At 37.0% G+C, this 25,945-nt stretch overlaps 1 protein-coding gene across 1 annotated transcript in view; it reads right to left on the bottom strand.

Moving 5' to 3' along the window:
* Positions 1–6,484: 6,484 nt before the first annotated feature.
* Positions 6,485–25,945, bottom strand: part of fxyd6 (FXYD domain containing ion transport regulator 6) — a 38,287-nt gene continuing 18,826 nt past the window's right edge. Inside the window, exons 2-9 of the mRNA XM_073818494.1 lie at positions 20,005–20,058; positions 16,484–16,507; positions 16,338–16,373; positions 12,343–12,417; positions 11,952–11,988; positions 11,822–11,868; positions 8,825–8,863; positions 6,485–8,737 (exon numbers count right to left, since the gene is read on the bottom strand). Of these exons, the coding sequence (XP_073674595.1) occupies positions 8,835–8,863; positions 11,822–11,868; positions 11,952–11,988; positions 12,343–12,417; positions 16,338–16,373; positions 16,484–16,507; positions 20,005–20,053 (297 nt within the window). The 5' untranslated portion in view covers positions 20,054–20,058 and the 3' untranslated portion in view covers positions 6,485–8,737; positions 8,825–8,834. The remainder of the gene's footprint in view (positions 8,738–8,824; positions 8,864–11,821; positions 11,869–11,951; positions 11,989–12,342; positions 12,418–16,337; positions 16,374–16,483; positions 16,508–20,004; positions 20,059–25,945) is intronic.

Below are 25,945 nucleotides of genomic sequence, written 5' to 3'. Positions count from 1 at the left end.
TATTTGTCTAGACCCCATTGACAGGTAGGTTTAGGGGTAGGTCATTTGCACAAATTCGTACAAAAGGTGGTTAATTAGTTTGAATTCATACAACCTTCATTCAAATTAGCCACCATGTAAAGTTTACTGTACGAATTGCTCTGAGATCGGGTTGATTGCAGTGCACTCAAACTTACATGTCATTCCATCTTGTAGATTTTCTGTTTGCGACTTTATGCATTTACACTTTGGTGGTAGGGCTGGGCGATAAATCGATTTTATCGATTAACTCGAATGTGTAGTTTACATCGATTTGTTTGAATGAAAATCGGATTTCTCTTTAATATCCGCCGACGCTCCCCTCTGGGCTCTAGCAGTTCCAAATGGGCTCAGCCCTCCCCCCGCGCATTTGCCATATTAGAAATACACTAATATAAATCTGTATTCAGAAAGGCACAGAAAATAAATAACGCGTTACAGTAAAATAGCGCAAGCCACTAAAGGGACATAATTAGCTGCTTGCTAGCAAGTTAGCCTGTTACATTACAGTACATTTACATACAATTTCACCTACCATATGAACACAGTAAGAAAGATGACTGAAGACAATGGCGAATGATTTGCATCTCAGGGCTCTAGATTGCGACCTAATTTCTCAATGGTGCGACTAAAAAGAATCTTAGGTCACACCGGTGCGACCAGCCGTTTGAGGGCAAAAAAAAAACCCTCTTACGTGCGACTATGAAAAAATATTTAGGAGCACCATGTGCGACTGACCCGATCAGCATATTTGTATTTGCGCTCAGGGGAGCTTCAAAGGTTTCTACGTCTTTTTGCAACATTGAGTAATGTATCACGGACATATCTCACACCCCTTTAATAAACAATGTGTAGAAAGAGTGTAAATAAGATAATGATGGTGCAGTGAGAGAGCTTTGTTTATTATAATAGAGCTTTGTGAAATTGCAAACTAAGATGAGTGACAGCTTTTAATAATTTTTAAGAGAGTTTGTAAATGAGCTATTGATTTCATACAACAGTTAAATAAACAAGTGACTTTAAGTGACTGATTTTGCTCTATTTCGTCGAATTTATTTTTAGGCCATATCGCCCAGCTCTATTTGGTGGAGTGATCAATAATTTTTCTGTTTAATAGGTTTAACAAATTTTAATTGAAATATGCGATTTAGTACCGTAGGGCATATGGGCCCCTAGTTGGGAATCACTGTTTAGTCCTGATGGATTGTCTGTGCGTGTGTTCTTGTGCTATCATGATTGTGTGTTTTCATATATTATGTATGTGATTTCCCAAAAGGATTTAGTTCTGTATTTGCTCGATGGTCGAGACATGCCCTACTTCTGCCCAGAGGTGATGACAATAATAGAGTTACAAGAGGAAATCAGGGTCTGCAAGGAAAACGTGGCATAACTGTCATTTTGAGTTTCACAGTCCAACACATCAGGCTGAACCTACAATAACATGCAAACACAGGCCTTCACTTCATTTTATTTAAATAGTGCTTTCAGAATATATTGCTTCAAAGATTTTTAAAGGATACAATGCCTTAAGTGCACAGTGAAAGTCAAAGGCAGCCTTTGCAAGAAAGCTACCTAAGATATTAAAGTGGAATGAGGTGAGGAAGATGTTGAGAAACTTAATTTTAATAAAAATAAAAACTAAACTGTCTCTATTATAGCATTTAGCATTCAAATGACCATTAAAATAAAGTTATATATTTTGTTTTTGGCTGTTTCTTAATTTATGTTTTATTAAAATGCATTTTTATTATTTTTTTTATTTTTTATTGTCTTTTACTTACTATTTATTATCTATCCTTGTCTCAGACTCTATATGAACAACATTAACTAACTTTTTATTTAATCTTATTTTTGAAAAGTATTTATTTATATATTTAAATATTTTTTTTCTCTCCCAAATTGCTTAAAATTATGCTTAAAATGTAATTTCTGAGGCAGACTGATATTAAACACATTCTGTCAGTTGCAGAATACACAATACACCCATATACAGTACAATAATAGAAACACCCATATTCATAAAACTGGCCTTCATAGAATTTTAATTGCAAAACTAGTGCAATAACATACCATAAACCCATAATGCTGTGCTTGTTTTAAAGTGTTTGGACTTAATTTTATAGCATAACACAATCTCACAAGGAAGGACTGACTTTTATGGACATATTCTCTCTCCAGCTCTCATTAACAATATAAAAGAGAGAGCAGAAGTACAACTCTTCAAAATGAGACTCACCTGCTCCACTTGGCATGGCTGCTCTCTGTGGTTCACGGTGTGGATGGCAAAACTGGTAATGTAAATTAAAATGCATTTTAAATTAATAGTACTTTTTTGGTACTTAAAGCATCTGTATGTAGTTTTCGTGTATTTTCAAAAGGTCAGGTAAGTAAATGGAATACATTGTCGTATATGTACACATGAATTTGTTGCTTCTGTAAAGCAATCTGATGTTTTCTCTGAATTTCTTGAATGCTTTCGTACAGCTCAACTCAAAAACAACCAGAAAATGGTTCTTAAGAAAAGGTCTATTTGCAGACCCTGAAACATTTCTGTCATTTCAACTCCTCCAGGCTTTATTAAGTACATTGCTTATATTGATTCACTTCCCAATCCATATCTCAGGAGCAATGATTAACTCATGCTGCTTTGAAGAGAAAATGACTCATAAAGTCTCAAGTGAGGGCAGTTTGCTTTTCAATTTCACATGCAGATCTTGTCAGACAAACAAACACTTCAGGTCTATGATGTTAACTTTTTCTGTATTGCTTTGCTCTAGGGCACAGTGGTTTTGGCATATTGTTCATTGCTTGCTCAGACTAGCAAACTTTCTTGATCTAACCTTTAACCACTGCACCACACCACCCATAATTGCACATACTTATTGACTAGTAACATCCAAAACTTTGTAACACGCACATTATAAAGTGCTATGCAAAATGTCAACCTGAAAAGTAAAGTAAAAGAGTTTCTAGTCCCTAGTAAAAAATAAATATAGTAAAATGTATTTACATTTATTTCATGTTAAGTATACTACAAATGCATTTACATATTATGAATTTAATAAAAATACCGTGAAATTGTACTTTTAGTATACTAAACTGGTATACTTAAAGTCTGCTAAATTGGAACAAATATATATTTATATATATATATTTATATATTTTATTTTATTTTTTACTTATTGCACTTTTTTGTGCAGAAGCAATGCTGAAGTCCAACTAAAGATATACGTAAGTATATTTGATTGTGCTGAAGTGCAACTATTGCAAGTATGTTTTAGGTACACTTATTATGACCGATATTATGTAAAGATCAACAATGTGCATTGTGCGCAAGTAGTATTCCAAATAAAGTTTAATTACAATTTTTATATTAGTAAGTCTTGAGCGAGAGACTTGAACTATACTTAAAATAAAATAAATGCATTTTTAATCTATTACCTTTTTACTAGGGGTATACAGCATAAAAGCAAATTTTGCAATGTCTTAATTGTAATTCATGCATGCAGTGAATTGTTCCATGCTTAAAATCATACTATGTTCCTGCATTAAATTTACCCCAAAATTTTAAATATAATTTTTATTGTATTTTTGTATTGCATGGATTACAAAAACCTTAATAACTGCAATAAATGCATACAGTTTTTAGAATAAGATAATACTGATTCTAACTATTTTTTTTTTATATATATTTTGTATTGTAATTTTTAATGTTCCTGAAGCAAAGTTGCTCCCTAAAATCATTTATTCCAATAAATCCAATGATTTTCCATATGCCAAGTTCATGCTAACTGCTTCTTTTATTGTATTTTTGAAAATGTTATCGGCTTAAATTGACCCAAAAATGATTAAAACCAATTACTGTATTTGTTTTTCATATGGACCATACGGACACCAAAATTATTGCATTTTTTTTATTCATAAAAAAAAAACATACTAACCTGCTATCTTTTTTTAATTTATTGAATTTGTTAAAAGTGCTATTATTTATTCATTTTTTTAGTCTATTACAAGGATTACACGGCCTCAAAATTACACGTATGTGCTTATCAATTTGATTTGTTTTATTGTAGTTTTCAACATGTACTGTATTTTGACCCCAAATTTAGTAATCATCCTACATTTTAAGCAGCCTGAAAAATAAAACACTTTACAATAAGGTTCATTAGTTAACGTTAATTAAGAATGAACAATAGTTATACAGCATTTATTAATCTTAGTTGATGCTAATTTCAACATTTACTAATACATTATTCACTGTGAAATTAACATGAACTAACAATGAACATCTGTATTTTAATTTATTAACATTAAGAAAGATTAATAAATACTGTAGGCTAATAATGTACTGTATTGTTCATGTTAGCTAAGACATTAACTAAAGGAACCTTATTGTAAAGTGTTACCATAATAATACAAATCTAAGAGTTTAAGATTAAGAAAATATCTTTTCACTAAGTTTAGCTAGTTAAAAACATTTGAAATTAATTTAAAAGGAATATGAAAAGGTCATTTTGAAACTACATACAAGTCTACAAAGTGAATGTCGACAGAACATGAGCATGAACATGCCCCGAATCTAAGTTGTCAAGTCATGAATAATAAACCAATAAAAACGTGTTCTTGCCAAATCTGACCAGTTTAGAAATGCTGATGTTCTGCAAAAATCCATTACACAGTTCCAATTTCAGCTCACCTGTACTGTGGGAAACTCCTCTTCCTCCAGACGTCTTGGCTAAAGTGAGAGTGTCTTTAGTCCAGGTGTATTTCATCCCTCTACCCCTCCCTGCCTCCCAGAGCATTCATAAATCTGACCGCCCCACCATTCTTTGAAACACGTTTATTAGCCCATAAACACTGGCCTTCAAACTATGATAAAATACCCCTGAGCCCAACCTTTGGAATCATTGCCCGAGGGAAGTCACAGTACAGTACATAACGCCGGGAGTAATCGTGGCCATATTCTGTCTCGCCTTTGAAGTAGCCTATAAACGACGGACCTCAGAGAGCTGTCAAACGTCGGTATCGACTTTAACCCCGTTTTTTCAGTCTACAACACGGGACAAGACGCTACGGTGGTGTCAAATCGATCGTTCTGATGGATAACTAAGTCTAGAGGGTCTTAAAGGTCCCATATTGTACACATTTCTGGAGGTTTATTTTAGTTGTTGATGTCCTTAAGAATATATATTTGCGGTATAAGTGCCAAAATCCATCTCAATATATTTGTACAGCTCCTTTTTTAGGAGCTCTGTCAAAAACAGGTCGATTTTGGCCCATCTAATTAATATTCATGAGCCTCTCTTCTGATTGGCCTGTTGTTTTCTGAGTGACGCACAGCAAGGCCAACCACAGTTAACTACGGTCATGTATGCTTTAGCTGAGCCCAGAGCCATAGAGAGAGCCTAGCCTGCTGATACTCAACAGGATATTTCAGAATGATCATTAATGTTTTTTCTTTTTCAAACACCGAATGCAGTAAGTTACATAACTGTTGCTTTAGTAAAGCCCCTTTCACAATGCGCGCTGATTCTGGAAAATTACGGGAACGAGCGCTGTGTGAACAAAAGCCAGAACCATAAAGGCAGTGTTGTAGTGATGATGCACGTTATCATGTGACTCTTCACAATGAAAAAATATGTGCAAAGTGGAATGAAGCGGCGATCGGGCAGAGCCAGCTCCTCACTATCAGCGCTGAAGCACAGTTTGTCAGGTTACTTTCAGTTTAGTGAAATGTACGCGTCGCATTACATCTCACATCCAAACGACACATGTCTTTATGGGTTGTGTGTAAAGCACGCACAGATTCCGGAAAACAACTGTGAATGAACCAAATCAAACAACTCCGGAACAAATCATGGGACACATTATCCGTGTATTTACCGGAATCACTGTGTGAAAGAGGCTGAAGTTGATGTACCTCTGGTCTCTTATATTCACGTTGTTCTGAAGCCTGTGCAATGATGTAGTTTCGACATCTATCGACTGAACAGGGTTTTCTCAACTTGTTTTCGTGTTGTTGTTGCTTAGCAATGTTATGGACACGATATTGTCTGGCTTTGACAAAAGGAGGGTGGGACAGTGGTTGGTGTTCGGGGTGGTGACTGAAGGCGGTGACTGAGTAGATCGGACGTCACATCTTTGCGGAAGTCACAGTGGCTGATGATAATGAACAGCTACTTTTAAGCAGGCTGTGTGCAGTTTACTGTGGATTGACTGTTTTGAAACTCATATGGTAGTTACATAGCCCCTAGACCTCAGTTATCATGAAAAAGCCAGGAAATTTCGATTTTGACAATATGGGACCTTTAAATAAAATTTTACCTGACGTATTTTAGAGAGACGGTTTTTTTTTTTCTCTGACGGGTTATGTATGACCTTTTTTTGAAGGAACGAAAAGAAGAGAAGATTGACTGAGGCTTGGCATCTCTATTCAGACAAAATAATGAATCCACACACCGATGCCTGTGTCAGACAAAGACTTTATTTATTTCGAAGCACGAAGAGCGGCCATATGCAGCTGCACAGATATGAGACGAATATGTATTAAATTCCTCTCTAATAGCGAAGCATCTGTAGCGTTAGACTGTGTTGAATACATGTGATTAATATTCTGTAAAACGCTTCTCTCTTAATATAAACTGACCTACATTTCTACAGCTCTCACAGGTTTATCACAACAAGTGATGTGTGGAACAACACACACACATACACTCACACACATACGTATGCAGACGCACACAAATGCAAAGGTTGGTCTCTTTAGAGGCCGACATTTTGGTCCTATTGAACAGTGTTTATAAATACGATTGATATTAAAAAGGTAGTTCACCTAAAAATCAATATTCTGTCATTGTTTACTCAACTTCATGTGATTTGAAAGCAATAACATCTTACCCAAATAGTACTTCCGTCTACAAGATGTCTGTTGAAGATCTGGAAAGCATCAAACATCTGACAGACGTCTTTAAGGTGTTAGCTTTACATACATTCTAAATCATAAACATCTTAAAGACATCTAATTAATGTATATTTCACATCTGATAGGAAACGTCCTATTGACATATTGCAGATGAGCAAACACTCTAATAAGTACGTCTTTCAAATGTAAATTCAGTCTCTATAAAATATATGTGCTCTACCAGGGAAGTAAAGGATGCATACCTATGGGCGAGACTTCCAGTTATAGGGAAATAGCAAACAAGTGTGTTCATAATTAAGATAATGCATTAAAATAATAGCTAAAAATAGCTGGATGCAGATGAGACAGACTCATAAAATTACAAATGACCACGCCCACTCTTACCGCAAAAATTCGCTTTTTACATATTTTTCTAGCTGTATATTTTGCATTGTTTGTCCACAAGGTGGCAACAAACTTTCAAAGACAACAACTGGCATTTTTGTTGCTCATAACTTCTAATTAATAATAGTGCAGAAACTGGACAGGGATATAAAACTTTCTTTCTTTTTCTCATCTGTTAACCGCTTGTGTTTGCGCACATTAGCAAATGGAATTCGGTTGTGCATATGCACTACTATACTTTGAACTTTACATTCACCTCCATGTAACAATGACAACCATCTTGTTTGTTGAGTTACAACGACATGACAAACTATTAACATTTCTGAGTGAACTATTCCTTTAAGAAGGTGAATACATAGGCTACAGAAGACGTGTGATAGTAAAGGTAAAGGACACAGGTTTGCGGCACTATGGTGAAGTGAACTGCTCCTGCGGTCTCGTTTCCAGGCCGCAGACGTTTAGACTGTGTGTCCGAATGGGGGCTTTGAGCCCGGCAGTGTTGCAGCTGTTCAGAGGACAATGGTATAGCGCCCCCTGTGGTACAGTAATGGTACTGTGCTGTTTTTGTGCTTGGTCTGGGTACAATGAGTGAAAGATTGTCGGGAGGAGCTGCCCTGAATGTGGGCGTACATGCACACACACGCATTCACACAAGCTCTACAGGATCTATCCATACACACGCACGCATACACTATGTATTCAAATATATATTCTGCATCACATATGAATTAATACTTATAATAAATACTTTAAATATGTGTGCATATAATCTATACAATCTACAACAGAAAAAAAAACAGCAGGTGTGACACAAATGACAATAACAAGTGGTCTCACCAACAATAAGAGTTACAGTTATTCACTGTTGGACGTTAAAACATTTTTTTTTTTTTTTTAAAGGGACAGTCCATCCAAAAATTAAAACTGGTGTTTTGTTGTTGTTTTTTTGTCCTTTGTAAGGTTTTGTCATTTTATGATAAGGGCTACATAAAGCATTTTTAATATTATCTCTTTTTGTTTAAACATAAAAAAATAGCTGCATACAGGTTTGGAACAAATGAGAATGTTCATTTTTGGGTGAACTGTTCCTTTAAACCACACACACAAGTTTAGCTGAGGAGGAGCCAAAAACATTAAGAATGATTTGCAGAAAGTGGCTAGTTTTGCTAAAACAACTCACTCAAGACGGACTGTCGCAAAAGGGCACTGACGGATAGACGGATACGGTTACTGTTCACGTGACAGGACTAGAGGTCTACGTACAAGACACTGGTCCATTACAAATCCGAGTCATAGTCTCCTCCCCCCACAAATCTCTGTTTCTTCTTTCCTTTCATAGTCATGGTCTGGAATCAGCTTCATCATCATCAGCATCAGTGAAGTCGTTCAGCCACGGCTATGTATTCAGCAACACTGAGAAGAAATAAAGCCAATGTCACGCAATACAGCAAGAATTGTGCACTTTGGTCATTTCTGCTTCTGTAAGGAAAGTCGCTGTACCTGGACTGTTTCAGTTTTCTGTTTTAGGGGTCTCCTTGGCTTTATGAGGAAAAATAATAAAAGAACAGAAGTTAAAAAAGTCTACCTGATCTCATGACGAAAACTTACCTTTGGGAACTTTTTTGCAAGACATATACACACCAATAAGTACATATCAATGAAACGCTAGAGGTGGCAAAACAGTGAGAACTTGTAATTGTTTTTGCACACAGTTATGATTACAGCTCCATATGTTTCGCTTTCCAGATGAAACAAGCTTTCTCGGTAGCTCGGCATGGAATTAAACTTAGGATAAAGAATCCTTGGGTACGAATCCTGTGAAAAACATGACTCTCTGTAAAAGAGCTGAAAGATGAAAGATTAAATAACAAGCTAAAATGGCATGCTTGCAATTGTGTTTTTATGTCACATTCGCATATGTTCATACTATTGGGTAGGTTTAGGTGTAGTGCGGATGGTATGCTATTTTAAAATGTCACACAGCAATAGAATTATAGCGCCACTCAACATTTCAAGTCAGACCTGCGTTGACCAACACGTTCTCACTCCCAAGTCATCACATATTGACGTTTGGTCAGGACCCCTTAGCGTCACATTCCTCCATGAGTCCTCCATTGTTTTCAGTTGTTTGTCTTAATTTGTTGGTTTGCATATAAATGTATACTTTGATTGGAGCACCAAAACCCACCCCTACCCTAAACCTACCCACTTCTGAACAATATAAAACACAGTCAAATATAAGTACAGTCACAGGTATTTATTGTAAAAATGACCATAAACAAGCAGTATAAAAGCATTACAAACAAATCGTGTTGCATTCCAAGTCTTCTGAAGCCATACAATATCTTTATGCGAAGAAGAGAGTAAAACATAAGGTTTTAATCGCTGAAAATGATTCCACTTCATTAACGTGCTCACATTTTATTCAAAGACTCCCAAACATTAGCATGATGCAATCGGTCATGAGACACACAAGAGCCAATAGAATTTCACAACCAAGGCTGACATAAGGCTTCTTCTGTCTGGCGGCATCTTTTGATTTCAGAATGAGCTTTACGGCGGACGGAGACGCGATCGTGTCTTTTCCTCTCACAAATCAATCGTTTTGCCTTGGAAGACTTGGAATATTCAAATTACATAAATTACATAAATTTATTTTTAGGGGCAGGGGTTGGGTTACATGCTCGTAAATGTGCAAACAGTGTAATATAAATAAAACTGTTGTGACTGTTTGCATAGAAAAATCACACCCCAATATATATGCAATAATGGAAATATTATTACCAAAGTTCCTTTAAGGCAAGTCATTTCACTCGGCAGCCATCTTTAAAATCTCTTTGAATGGGGAAACATCAAATTCTCCAAAACTGTTCACCAAGCTTATGATTAAATTTAATATTTGAAAGCAATGAAATCTGACACGATTATTTCTTCAGGCTAGATCAGCCAGTGTGCATGCGCAGTACTGAGTGCACATCTTAGAGCGCCGATTGTTTCTATAGCAACCGGGACTTCTAACGGCAGCTGCAGTGACGCGCTGACTTTACTAATCAACAATTGGCTCTTTCAATAAGAAGGCGGGGCTTCACGGCCATAATGAGTGTTGCATTTTTCCCCATTTAAAACTATACGAGTGTTATTACCCAACATATCATTAAATCATGATGATAAAATTCCCAGTGCCTTTCGCGTCAGCTTATTGATGGTAAGGGTGTCTTATTTAAAGCAGTGGAGGACCCTGCACGACGAAAAATTACGCTGAAGGGGGGTACCCTGTGCATCAAAGACTACATCTACATTAATCCGGATACATTTGAAAACGGAGTTTTCATTTTAAAATGCTCTCTGTTCACACTAGCGTTTCCAAGCGTTTTCCAAAAGTTTCTCGTCCACACTGAAACGTATGAAAACGTCCCAGGTTTCCTTTCTGGGAACTCAAGCTGCGTCCGAAAACGCTATGGGAACGAGATGCCCATGCCTCTAGACTTGCAAATCCCTGCCTAGTGTGGAAGGGCACAACTACGGCAGAAGAACAGAGGAGCCAGGAGCGGCTTAAAGATCCAAGTCATAGAACCTGACAAAGGTGAGGGGCGTGGACCACCCAGCAGCGTTGCAGATGTCCTGCAAAGGGCGTACAAAGGGCATCAAGTACATGATGTCTCGCCCTTTCATTGGATTGCTTGCACATGTATTCAGAGCATGGTCTCGCTGTAGGCCATACCATACCACACCATAGCGTTTTCGGACACAGCTCGAGTTCCCAGAAGAGAACGTTAAATTTGCCTTACTGCGCATGTGTAAAGCCTCCAAAAACGCACTGAGATTATACAGACAGAACAGACATAATAAGTTTTAATGCAATTCTTCTGGCAGGATCATTTTATTTACAAAAATATCTCATCATTTACTGACGCGTCTACGTCGCGCTCAGTCATATTTTATCTGAAAAGCAGCTGTTTAGCAGCAGTGTGACAGTGAATAGCACATAACAGGCACAATTACCGGTATAAACACAGATATCTGTTGGTACGATATGCGTCACATGACTAAATATGCGTCATCGTTTTCAAAAGCCTCCGTTTTCACAGTCCACACTACAACACGAAAACAATGTTTTCAAATTTATCCACTTTGGAGAGCGTTTTCAAAAAGCTTTGTTTTCCTTGACAAAAACGCTGTCTCAGTGTGGACGGTAGGCCAAAACGGAGAGAAAAATATGCGTTTTCAAACGAAAACATATTAGTGTGGACGGGGTCAAAATATGACGCCAAGGGCTCCTGACCAAACGTCAATATGTGACGAGTTGGGAGTGAGAACGTGTTGCATTGACACGTATAAAACCAACGTTACATTAAAACATACCATATGTACGATCATCTGTTTCAGGGCAAAAAATCTTACGAAAAGTTTCCACAGGTACGTTTTCATCATGAGATCAGGTTGAAAAAAGTTCTTAAAGATGACCAATGTTTATTACAAGTGAGTACTGAATCTCACCCTTGGAGACCACGAGGTCTGCTTGAGCTTCTTCATCTCCTGGAGCCCTGAGAAAATATATAGTATAAAGAAATTGCTATAAACCTATGCAACACACGAGAGAGAATCAGAAAGGCTGTATAGGACTAACCTGGGCTTCTGGTTGATACTGCAGCGGCATCTGCGGCCTGCAGGGTGCACACAAACAATACAATTTAGATCAAACGGATGAATGTCAAACCATACAAATGACCTGTCTGGTTTTATTTTGTGATAATGACTGGTATAATAAGGGATAATAATAAGTGTGTCTTCATTTATATCTCCAAGACCCAGTGTGACATATATTCATGCGTCTCTATTTCATAATAAAACTTAATCTCATGCTTAGTTGAATAAAAGCACCACTGTCATCTATTGTTAGGCAGCTCAGTTTGGCTATTGTGCTCTGATCTCTTTTGCTTTACAGTAATGTCGGAGTGATTTAGCTTCTTAATGAAAATTATGAGTGGAAAATTTATAAATAAAACAATGTTTCTTACTGAGAATAAGGAGCACTCCCATGGCAAACAGCACCACAGCAAATGCCAAACCCCCGATCCTCAAACTCTCGTAGTCTGGGTAAGAAATAACAGAGAGATAAAAAAAATTAGAATTGGTATTTTATCAGGAACTGACATCAGAAAAAACACATTTATTTACTACATTTTAATTCAAAATGAAGACTATTTTTTATTGAAAAAGCATGTATAAATTATTAAAGATATAACCTGGAATATATAGAATTCTTTATACTTCAATAATCTTTATTATATTCAAAACAAAGATAGATAGATAGATGTACCTACAATGCCACTGAACTCCCCAGGCAAGTGTTAGTTATTAGTTCTACGGGAGATACTTAAAAACATAAACTAAAACATATCCAAAGCATTTTTCCAAAGAAAACCCTAGAGGAATATCCCTGGAGTAACTTTCACCATCCTGGGTGTTAAGCTGAATTTTGTTTCTGTTAAACCTAGCACCAGCTTGCAGGCCCAAGAGCTAAGCTTTGGACCCAAACTATAAAATAATCTGACTGAAGATTGCAGGTTTTTCCTTCTGGCCAACTCGAGGCATGATGTTGTAATTGTGGCCTCGCTCAGAAGTGGCTTGCCTCTAGCCACTCTCCAAAAGAGGCCAAACCTGTGAAGTGTTGAAGTGGTTGTTGATGTCTGGGCAGCCAAAGAGCTCTGGAGCTCTGTCAGTGAGAAACTGGCCTTTAGGGTTCTTCCCTGACAACTGCCCGTCTGGTTGAACAGCCTAATGTAGTATCTGCAATTGTAATGGTTTTATAACAATGTGATCTCATGAAATCTTTTATGTATTTTACATAAAATGCGGTTCTACAAAACGTACATTTATTTATGTTTTTACAGACACTAAAACGTACAATACTGACATATTTACAGAATCTAAACAAACAATACTGACAAATTTTCAGCATGTTAAAGTACAATACTGACATATTGATGATATCTAAATGTAAATTATTTGCGTATGAACAACTTGTTTTTTCCTAAATGCTGTGAGTGACAATAGAAACGCAACAATCAAAGGAATCGATTTTATTTGTGTGCTGTAATCAAGATCTTTAGAATCTTTATGACTGCAAGGAACAGTCCCAAACTCAAGCCTTTCGTGGCTATCGTCATCTCATCATTATCTCATTGGTCCAGTTGCCTAATGGATTAGGCATTAGCCTTTAGAGTTGAGGACTCTGGTTAGAGAGTCGGACTTGTAACCCAAAAGTTGCAGGTTCGGGTCTCAGGTCCGGCAGGGATTGTAGGTGGGGAGAGTGAATTACCAGTGCTCTCTTCTACCTTCAGTACCACAACTGAGATGAGACCCTTAAGCAAGGCACTGTACCCCTGACTGCTCCCTGGGCGCCGCAGCAATATGGCTGCCCACTGTTCTTGGGTGGGTTAAATGCAGAGCACATATTCTGAGTATGGGTTACTATACTTGGCGTCACATCCTTTCCTTTTCCTTAATTTATTCAGCGACCGTGAAGCATCAAAACATGCGCTGATGCTCATTACAAATTTAAAAGTTGCTGCTTCAAGAAACCTTACGATAGGTTTTATGGCAGGTAAATCGAACAATCATTGGCTCTCGCCTGTTGTGCGACATGCTGTGTTTCTGGTGACATGCAAGCAAACAACCAAATTGGATTTCAAGAAGAATAAAAGGCATTGGCTTCCTTCCTGTTACATGAGTCTGTCAACTTCCTACCCCTACCTCCAGGAAGCATTGCGAAGGCAAACCCTTCCAAAGAAAGTTAATTTTTATGCAAACAAAACAAATCTTACAAGAGATCTATCGTTTTTTTGTATACATAGTCAAAAGTCCAAGCGGTAACTATAGTTGCTGGTGGGCAAATGACTTGTAAGTACATATAACATATATCATGGGGAAATGAGTTATACTGTTGCTAGCATCATGCTACTCATGCTACCTTCTTGCTAAAAACATGGTAGAAACAATATGATAATCATGTTAATTTTGTTTTAACACTTTTATTTGTGTTAGCATGTTGTTAGCATAATGCTAACACAATTAACATGTGGTAGCTTGTTGATAACATGATGCTAACACGATTAGGGTTACTATTAGTGCCTATTGCCGAGTTTTGTCACGGCAAGCTCCACTCACATTTTCTTTATAAAATGTACATATATATTTATTTACTTTTATTTAACTTTTTGATACACAATGCCCTGTTGGGGCAACTTGATGTTCTGCACTATATACGTTTTTTTGGGTTTGCATTGAAAGTTCTTTGACTTGTATACATAATAAATTTGTTTATGAACAAAGATTGGTTCTCCCTGCTGAAAAAAAAACTGCTACAACCAGCTGGTTGGCTGGTTTTGGATGGTCATCCAGCCTGGTCTTAGCTGGTCAGCAGGCTGCTTTAAGACAGTTTTTGGCCACTTTCTTAGCTGGTCAGGCTGGGAGACCAGCTGGAACAACCAGCTAAAACCAGCATGACCAGCCTAGACAGGCTGGGAGACCAGCTAAAACCAGCTACTTTCAGCTTAAACCATCTAAGACCAGCCAAACAGCTTAGGCTGGTTTTAGCTGTTTTTTGTTTTTTTTTTCAGCAGGGTATTGAAAGCAGTTATTTAAAATTTGATGCCAAATGTTTTCCTTCTATTCAAATTTGACATTGAAGGGGTGCATACAACATATTTTCCCACCGGCAACTATAGTTGGCACACATTCAAATACAATTTTCGAGAAAAAAACAAAAAACAAAACAAAAAAAAAAACGGGAAAATATTCAGATAAGACACTATGAACATGACTATATGCATGAAAGCATTCAGAAAATTTGGGCACAAATGGGTTAACAACTTAAATTCTGCTCTGCACCTCTAACTATTGTATTCTGTCAGAAAGGACTGCGGCTGCGTCGCATTGTCATTTGGATTACTTTTGGTACTGCTTTTGACTGCTTTTGATAAATAAATGATTGTGATTGCACATATCTGTCTGTCAGGTTTCTTTATACTGTACAGAAATAGTTATAATTATAGCGACAATAAAAAATATCTTTTAATGCTATATTGTTACTAAAATGACCATTTCCCTGCATATTTTTGTAAATTACATATTACATTCACTGTAAAATAGGTAGGTTTAGTTTTGGGTGTATGTTAAGGGGCCTAAAAATCTAAATAATTTATCGATAAAAAGCTAAAAATGCATTGATACATATGATATAAAAGAGTTGTAAATATTTTATGTTTTTAGCTCAATTTAAAAAAAAAAATATTGTAATATATCCAAATTGTACGTTTCAGCATCAATAAAAATGTACAAAATTTTATGTTTTGTGCTTGTAAATGTTACGTATGAGACCAGGCTGTTTATAATCGTTCTTTTTCTTTTCTAATCTTTCTCTTGTTAATAGTGTCATCTCGATGTTCCTATAGAGTGTGATGTGATGACAGCATGTCTTATGTGATCTATTTGACTTGTGAGGCCTTACAAAGGCACTATTTACACCTGGTATTATGATCCTTGTTTAACCACATATTTGATTGACAGGTGGGTAGGCGGTCCTTCACAGACGCATCAAGTTGTATTAGTGTTTACACTACAAATGTGATGTGTTTGCATGCTGCAAATGTGGTTTGAATGGATGCAAAATGATTTGGAGCCCATTTGACCAGATCATTTACATTTCTCAGGTTTTAAATGGCATTCTGGAGATAATCAAAATACTTTAATTAGTTAATGTAAACGCTATAGAAAAAAAATAATAATTTAGATCTCATTTATATATACTGCTTCAGTGTAATTGCATTCTGAAGGCACAGATAAATATGACTGTATATGAAGTGTGACTATACACGTGATGAAAGCCAAGATACCAATTATACCCCACTATCTTTGGGTACCTGCTGTTTGAGAAGTATGTTACTTATAAAGTGACATAATCCTTATACAATACTGACATGTGTAAGATTTTGTAAGTATTGATTCTCACCGTATACAAATGATTCCAATCCCTTCTCTTTTCCATCTAATGGAAAACAATCAGAAATTACACATTAAGCAATTGGTTTATTATACATATATATGGTAAAATAGTAGAGCGCAATGATGCTGAAAATAAAATAAGAGATAACTTGCCTTGGGCAGCAGCGTCAGACAAAGCTAAGACAGAAGATCAATACGGAGAACAGAAACCATTATGAGAAAAGAGAAAAACAGAGTGGAATTGTTAGTATTATGGATCTTTATAGTCACAACATCCAATAGCTGAAACAAGAGTGTTGCATTATGTTATTTGTTTGTGGTGGGTGTTTTTCTTGTTGGGAAAGATCACAGAGCCCAAAGCTAGATGCAATATTGGCAGAAATATGACATTGGCTAATGAATGCGCGATCTGATTCAGCCATAATAACAGGGCTTTTTGACAGGGTCAATACCATTTGTTGTATATCAAACTCTAAGAATCCATTAGACTAAATCGATGCCTGTGAGATGGGAGGAAAAACTCACAAAGATTAACATCTTTCTGATTTGTGTTCAAAAAATGAGTTTAAAAATGATTTTCCAAGCAGTCCATGATGAGATTTGTGCTTTTAAAATAGTCTTAACTTACACTGTGTATTATGTTACAATAGGGCTGATTGTATATTAGACTAGAATCACAATCAAACTAGAAATTAGCATTTATGGAGTCTATTAACAGTCTTAAATCCAAGCCTGACAGTTTATTAAATCAAATCAACTATTAACAAGTCTCTTAATATGACTGGTGGCAGTGGATAATTTGACAAGGGAAGGTATTTATAGGATGGATATTAACCCCACCCATCATAAAAGCTCTATTGATTATATCATTTGACTTTCACAAATTAAATGACATATTTCCTCTTTTTACACACCCTCACACAAGAGCTGAAGGGACTAAGGAAGAGACCAAGGTCAGAGGAACTTTATGGAACAAAAACATTAAATGAAAAAAAGACAGGAAGTGGGCACAGAAAGACTGAATGTACAGCATAATATACAAACCATGAGAGACACCTGAAGGTTGATGGAAAATAACATACATATAAATGAAGGACAGAAGAAAGAAAAAATGAAGGTAAAAAATATACAGTAAAGGGGGGGGGGGGGGGGGTAATGAATAGAGGGAAGGAACAATGCAGAAAGAAAGAAGTAAGCAGCAATAAAGTGAAGAAAGAGACAGTGGGAGTAAAAAAGAAGAAAGAAAGAAAGGAAGGAGCATAGAAAAAAAGGGGATAAAAAAGAAAGAAGGTAAGGAGGAGACCTTTGTTTGAAATTTACTGGTAAATTACCGTTTTGAGATCATGTGTGAACAGGATCTTTAATTTCTGGCAATTTTCCAAGATGAGAAGTTGTAAAATTACCATTTTGATAGGTAGTTGTGAACAAAGCGTAAGAGTCCAGATGAGAATGTACGAAGTCAGGATGCAATGACGTAAAAAATCTGATTTGGGTCAATTATAACATTCTGACTAAAATTACGCGAATACTCCACACTGTTTACCGTAATGTCATTTGGAAGTCATGCTGAAGATTTTGACAAATTGGACCAAAGCAAAACTAAAGCACTTCTTATCTGGAACGGTGAAGAAAACAGCATAGCCCTCAAAGGTCAATTCCGATGAATCACACAGTTTATTGGTATTTTGGTGCTTATGTTTAAAAAAAAAAAAAAGTCTTAAAGGTGCAGCCACATTATCAAAAATGTGGAGAAATTTTGTGGGAAAGTAAGATCCATTGTCTATTGTCAATATTATACTGATGTGTAAAGCACAGTTCACAGAGAAGTCACATTCAAACCAAGCAGATTTCTGCTAAATCTGTGGGGAAATCTATACTTTTGAAAGAGTGCTATTGAAATAGACAAAGATTTGCTGAACAATAGAAAATGTGGCTACAGAAAGACAGCGATTGTTCACCCAAAAATGAAAATTACCCCATGATTTACTCACGCTCAAGCCATCCTAGGTGTAAGAATCTTTCTTCTTTCAGCCAAATACAATTGGAGTTATATTAAAAAATGTCCTGGCTTCTTACAAGCTTTATAATGACAGTGAATGAATGTTAAGATTTTGAAGTCCAATAAAGTGCATCCATCCATCATCAAAAATACTCCACATGGGTCCAGGAGGTAATAATGGCCTTCTGATGTAAATTAAAGTGGTTGTGTAAGAAAAATATTCATATTAAAAACTTTATAAACCATAATCTCTAGCTTTCACATGAGTATAGGAGTATAGGTGAGAACCAAGTTTTGTTTACAGGAGCAAAGGAGGCAAAGGTTTCCTTTGTTTTTCAGAACTGTTCACTGAGCCGTGTGGACCAGTCTCCTCTTGTCTTACATCAAAATCCTCCAACATTTTATTTATTTATTTATTTTTTTTACAAACCCTGATTTTGTACTTCTGATTTGAGACCTGTGTTTTGTTTTGTTTTGTTTTGTTTTGCCCTCTCCTTTCCGCTTCCATGTCTGTCACTTCTCACCGGAGCTTACATATGCCTACGTCTTAGGTCATCCGTTGGAAAGCCACTCTCTCATGAACGTGTGTATGACAGTTAAGATAGAGATTATGGTTTATAAAATTTTAGATAAGGATATTTTCTTACACAAAATCACCAATTTGCTTCAGAAGGCTTTATTAACCACCCAGAGCCATATGGAGTATTTTTTATGATGGATGGATGCACTTTATTGGACTTTTATTGGCCTATTGAATATTAACACCCATTAACTGCCATTATAAAGCTTGAAAGAGCCATGACATTTTTAATATGATTGTATTTGTCTGAAAGAAGACAGTCATATACACCCAGGATGGCTTGTGGGTGAGTAAATCACAGGGTCATTTTTATTTTTAATTTTTTATTAAGGTTCATTTTCATGGATGTTAAAAGGAACCTTTAACATCCATGGAAACCTTCCATTGCTCAAATCATTCTTTAAATTACTGAAATATTCTTAACTCTAAGAAATAATTGGTTCTTTTTAGAACTGTTCACTGAAAGTTTGTTCTTCTATGGCATCACTCAAACAATGAAGGAAATAACAAAAAAGAAGAAACAGTAAAAGAGAAAGGAATAAAAAATGGAGAGAGGAAAGAATGGAACAAGGAAAGAACCTTGTGGTTGCAGTGTGAAAGATAACCAGATGAAAACTACTCTGACAGTCAACAGTGCATGCTTTTAGGAGTGGGCGACGGGTTTGTTGACAAAGCTGAAGGATGAATTTTTTACCAGTGTGGAGACATCTTTGTGTAGATATATGAATCTAGTGCACATGTGCTGGCTGTTTCATGTGGCCTAATTATGGGTAGGGTGGAGTCTCTCAGAGGACTAAGATGGATGGGAGTGTTATTTAAATGGATGCTCTCATTTCACAAATTAAGTTTGTTTGGCAAAAGCAGGACAGCAATTCACAGACATGTAAAAGCATGAATGCGGTACAAACACAGAGCTATTCTAGCTCACACACAGACATGATCCCAGATTAGGAGAGGTCACTGATCAAATTCTCAGGTAAGAACTCTAGGATGACGCTAATGTGTCATGTCATGGCTTTTCCCCTATCCTTTTTCAGTTCTTTCCAATCCCAATGGACACAGGGAGCCTGGAGTGAAATGAAGGGGGGAACTTACCCGCCACATAGACTAGGAGGGAAAAAAGGAAGACCAGAACAGTTTCCATGGCAACTGCAATGGGAAGAGAGAGATAAAGAGAGAGAGAGAATAAGAGATACTAAATAGAGTGAGAATCGGTGTTAGTGGGTTACATGCTTACCACATACAGAAAGACTAGAAAGTTCTCACAAGCTCAAAGGATTTATAAACATGATTATGCTTTGTCCTTGACTGGCATTGTCATTGTACCTGTATGCAATATTGCGATAACACAGTCTATTTAGACTCCCTGTAGACTCATAAATCACAAATTCACATCTGGTGGTTTTTGAAATCTGTTCCCTGCATAAACATACATACATACATACATACATTTATTGATTGATTGATTAATTGATTGATTGCCATTTAAAGGGTGTATTCACACTTGTCATGTTTGGTTTGGTTAAAACGAACTCTGATGCGATTGCTCTGTTAGTGCGGATCATTTGAGTAAGTATAAATGCGGATATCCGAACCCTGGTGCGCACCCAACAAGACTAGCACTGCAGTGGAGTTCGTTTGGAAGCGGACCGAGACGAACTCTAGTCCAAACGAACTCTAGTGCAGTTCCAAAATAAATATGAACCCAACAGACCAAATACTTCTAAACGAACCATGGGAACTTTTTGTGGGTTTGCAGGTGGTGAAAATAAAATCATATACATGCATCAATGAGCGAGCTTGGTCCAGCAGACAGCATTAGGTGTATTCAACTTAAAGTGGCACTGTGCAGACCGATCAGTGAATGGGTACTTTGATGTAATGCACCCACAATGCCGTTTTAACTCAAACGCACCTTTTCCTTTTGTTTGGTGAGTTTTGTCACAAAATATGCATCATTCAGCATGACCAATCAGCTTGTTGAGTATATGAACAGTATATCACTGTTACTTTAGGTTGGGTATCTTTAGGTTCGCTGTCAAAAATGCCAGTGTGAATACAAAGCTGACCAGGACCAAATGTATCATTTTCCTTTTTGGTCCGGAACAAATGAACCAAACAAACTGAACTAGGAGTATGAATACACCCTAGGATACGTCTGAGTTAAAGTTGTCATGTAACAGCCAGGATTGGGTGGTATGACCAAAATCTTTTATGACATTTTGAGTAATTTGGTTTATATTTTACTAGTGGTGGGCCGTTATCGGCGTTAACGTGCTGCGTTAACGTGAAACTCTTATCGTGCGATAAAAAAAATATCGCCGTTAATCTATTCTCAAATTTGGGTTGGAAGCTGGGTCTAAACTACGCAAGCTATGAGGACTTTCACCTTGATAGTTTAACGCGGATGTATACCGAAGACTATAGAATATGGTCGCTCGTTTAAGTCTCCTCCGCCAAAACACAGACGGGATTGCGTCGTCCTCCATTCATAAAAACAGAATCTACTATAGCGAAATGCCACGTAAATTCGTCGTTTTTTGGATTCATAAATCAAATGTTGGTCTGTCACTTAATTCAAATCGCGATATGGACTAGTGTATGTGAAAACTGAAATGCAAAAAGACTGTTTTAATATGAATCCGATATGTTCCGTTTGCCTAGCTGTATGTATGAATGGCGGAAACGAGCTTTTACTACACGCATACTGAAACACATGTGACGCTCCCGGTAATTTTTGGCATTTTCATCTCACATGAACAGATAAACTCAATCGCCCAAACTGCTGTGAGTGTCACTTTTACCGTTTCATTTGAGAAAACTAGCATCATATCATACTGTATACACAGAAACTTCATGGCAACCTGTCAAAATAAAAGTACGGTGTAACATGTAATGGGTTGGGTAGGTGATGTTGACGTTAAAAAAACACAATCTATAGGTAGAAAAAATAATTTCATTGTTAGTTAGTTAGTAAACACAAGTACATCTAATTGAACATAATTTATTTTCATCAACAAATTATCATAGAACAGCTTTATGAGCTTTATGATCCATTCTCAAAGACTTACTTTTAGTCATTATTTGGGTAGCACACATATTCTGAATGCCTTCAGCAGAATTCAAATTAGCCATTTTAATCTAGATTAATCTAGATTAATTCCAAAATTTAATCTAGATTAATCTAGATTAAAAAAATTAATCTATGCCCACCCCTATATTTTACACATACAGTGGAAATCAAAATTAGAGAACAACATGCAATTTCCTAGATTTCAAGGTCACTGCTTAGTCCTATTTGAAGGTATCCTAACAGGAGTAGAATGGCAGTTTTTAAGCATATTTCATAAATTAATTGTATACCAAAGCATAGTATAAAAACTTAAATGAGATATTTGAAAAATAACTCTGATCCAAATAGAGAACACTTGCAGATACCTCCCAGATTTTGGTGTTATTCTGGCACCTTGTGCTAATTTCCATAATTATATGAAAAACCCTATTTAACTGGCAGCATTCGTCCAATTTTCACTAAGATTACAAGATGTTGGGCTGCTCTAAGGTGACTGAAACCCTGCGACAGGAGGTTGTCCAGATAAAGGCCAAAGGGATGTCCCTTTCAGCCACTGCAAGATAAATTGGTCATTCCAAATCTGTAATTTGTTGAATATTGCAGGTTTACAATGACAATAATTAATTCAAGTCCCCCAAAAAGGCTGGTTGTCCACTAAGACAAATGCAGAAGAAGACAGGATAATGCAGAGACTCTCAATGGGAATCAGTTCAACACTGCAGCTGGAATTGCTTGCCAGTTTCAGTGTTGCACAGGGTAAGCATCTGTCTTAGCATGTTTAAGAAAAGTCAGACTTAAAGCACACTCTGCAGTGAACAAACCTCTAAAGAAAGAATCAAAAGGTGACAGAGTGTGATAAGAGCAAGTTTAATTTATTTGGGTCTGATGGGAAACATTTTGTTTGGGCTCAAACTAAGGAAAGAACCAAGTGTGTAAATAAGTCAATGAAAGGTAGAGAAGGATGTGACATGGTTTGGGGGATGTTTTCTGCAGCAGAAGTTGGGCCTTGTATACAGACACTTGGCAGGGTAAATATAAATGTTTATCAGAACCTCCTTCAGCAACATGCAGTTCCTTCCCTCCAAGCATCTCCTAATCAGCCTGCAACTTTCCTTCAAGACAATGCCGCCGTCACACTACAACATGAGTAAGCAGTTCCTTGAAACTAAGAACACTGAAATAATGAAATGGCCGGGCCAGAGTCCTTTGTCTTTGGAAACAAAGTTATGGCTAAGAAACCCACTACAGTTATCAAACTATGGAAGAGAGTGAAAGAAGAGTGGACCAAGATCACATTAGTGCAGTCTGAGAATCTAGTGATGTCCTGCAGACACAGATGTGCTGCTGAAGTCACTCAAAGCAAGGGACTCTACACTTCCTACCAATTTCTGTCAGCTGTAACCCTCCAAGATTTTAGTCGTAATCTTCTTTTGTGCTATAGTTGTTACTGCATTTGTCATCTCTATAAAGTTGTTCATATGAACATTTTTCATTTTACATGCTGTCAATATGTTTGTGCAAACATGCAAAATGCTAGAACCACACTTCACAAAATAAATAAATAAATAAATAAATAAAATAAAATAAACCTGGACCACAAAACCAGTCTTCAGTAGCATGGGCATATTTGTTGAAATAGCCAAAAATACATTGTGTCTTTTTTATATATTAGGATATTAAGTAAAGATCATGTTTCATTAAGATATTTTGTAAATTTCCTACCACAAATATATCAAAACTTAATTTTGGATTAGTAATATGCATTGCTAAGAACTTCATTTGGAACTTTAAAGGCGATTTTCTCAGTATTTTGAATTTTTTCCGCCTTCAGATTCCAGATTTTCAAAAAAAAAAGTGTTTTATCTCGACCAAATATTGCCTATATCCAAACTATACATCAATAGAAATCTTATTTATTCAGCTTTCAGATAATGTATATATAAAAAAAAAAGACCCATATTACTGGTTTTGTGGTCCAGGGCCATGAACTGCCATCAAAATGAGCTGTCTCACTGTCTTTATCTGTCTTTTACATTTTGTTCTTTGACTTTCTGTCAGAAAGTGCTGTACCAACATTTGTTATAGAAGGACAAGGTCGTTTGTTTGGTGTCATGGGCAGGATGCTGCTGAGTTCTGCCAGGAGTCCCACAGTCCCTACGACAGCTTTCAGGGACCCAGTCAGAGCAGTGTCATTTACTAGAACATTAAGCATTTAAGAGCCATCGACAAGAAAATGACATGGGGTAGAGGAGATTAACTGCCCTTGACCACAGGAAGGACATTTATTCTTCTTCTCTGAGTGTTTCAGGAAATGGATTGTATCAAAGAAACAGTATTTTCAAATGACAATTCATTCAACAAATCACGACACAGTCGTTGAGCTCAGCTTTCCAAATCTTATGAAAATCTATTCATCACTCCAGCATGTGAGAATTCTAGTTCATAGTTCCTTTAAAAGACAAGCCACAAAAAAAAAAAAAATAAAAATAAAAAAATAGAAACGACTGATGTTCACATACAAAACAGACTTCAAGTCATGTTCTTTCTAAAATAACAGTTTATGGATATTTGCTCAACCATATGGGTGTCTTTACACAAAAGAAAGATATGTTTTTAAAACTAAAAATACCAAACACTCCTGCTGCTTCTCAACCTTTTAGAGCCAATCCTGCCATCGCCACCCTACTGTTAAGTAGGGCACCATCATCTCGAAATTGTGTCATGGTCAACCTGTAAAGGGAACTAGGGTATTCTGAGATAGTGTTGTTCCCAGGACTAACAGATGAAATTAACATGATGCACTAAATTGTGTAATGCGACACATATGGCCATAATAATACAGTTCAACAATGAAGTGTGCAAATATATACTGAAAACCCAAGGCATTTCCCAAAGTCTCTCTTGTGTGTGTGAAACTAATTCACCCCTACTCCTAAAACACAAATTCAGAATCTATTAGGTCGCTAGCTCAAACAATACTAAACCCTATTAATGTCTAAAAGAAACCCCAGGTAATAAGACTTAGTATGGCTTATTATAACATAAATAATGTCTCTTACTGAAATACGTAGTAGAAAACCCATGAAAGATTAACATTATTTTCTAAAATTCCACGTTTCATATTTTAAACTATGGGGGACACCATTATTTCGATGACGTGAAATGGATGCGCTCAATGAGCTACTAGCGCTACCTGTTGCTATTTTAAAGGAACACTCCACTTTTTTTTTGGAAATAGGCTCATTCTCCAACTCCCCCTGAGTTAATAAGTTGAGTTTTACCGTTTTGAAACCCAATCCGTGATATTACTGCGCCTGCTGCGGCCATGTTACGGCAGCAAACTTCCTTGACTATTACACCGGAATAGGAGTGTAGTTCCCTCTCAGTCGGTCTCTACGACGTCACGTCGGAGACCGACGAATTGGGATATCGCTTTAGAGATACCAATCCTCTTCGTGTGTAAACTAAACGAGCCAATGCACATTGGCATGCATGATTGCATCCAGCTGTCGCTGATCACAGCGTGAGCATAAATACACAGCAGGTGCAATGCATAGACAGCATTTCGCATCGGAGCCGATCTTCTCAATGAGAGACGCAACGAGCCATTCTTACAAAGAACTCTTCACTGCGGTGTTGGCGGTACGGCGCGTCAGCGGTGGTGGTCTCCTGTGGGTGGAAAAAGCGCTCAGTCAAGGATTGCACTACCTGCCTTCTGTGTCGCAGCGGCCATCTCCCCTGTGTGCTTCAGCACTGAGCAGTTTCTAAAAGAGTATCACGGGTGAACGTCTTTTTAAAGACGAGGTGTTTGAAACACAATGCCGTTTCACCCGTGCGTTTCTGGATGCGGTCGTTACCTGGCGCCAGGTGATGGTCACGATCGCTGTCTGACGTGTCTGGGTATTGAGCACGCTCAGGCGGCGTTTGTGGATGAGTCATGCTGTCATTGCGGCGGCATGTCCA

Source organism: Garra rufa, chromosome 14 (genome assembly GCF_049309525.1).
Source record: "Garra rufa chromosome 14, GarRuf1.0, whole genome shotgun sequence".
NCBI classification, from domain to species: domain Eukaryota; kingdom Metazoa; phylum Chordata; class Actinopteri; order Cypriniformes; family Cyprinidae; genus Garra; species Garra rufa.
This window is presented reverse-complemented; position numbering and strand designations above follow the sequence as displayed.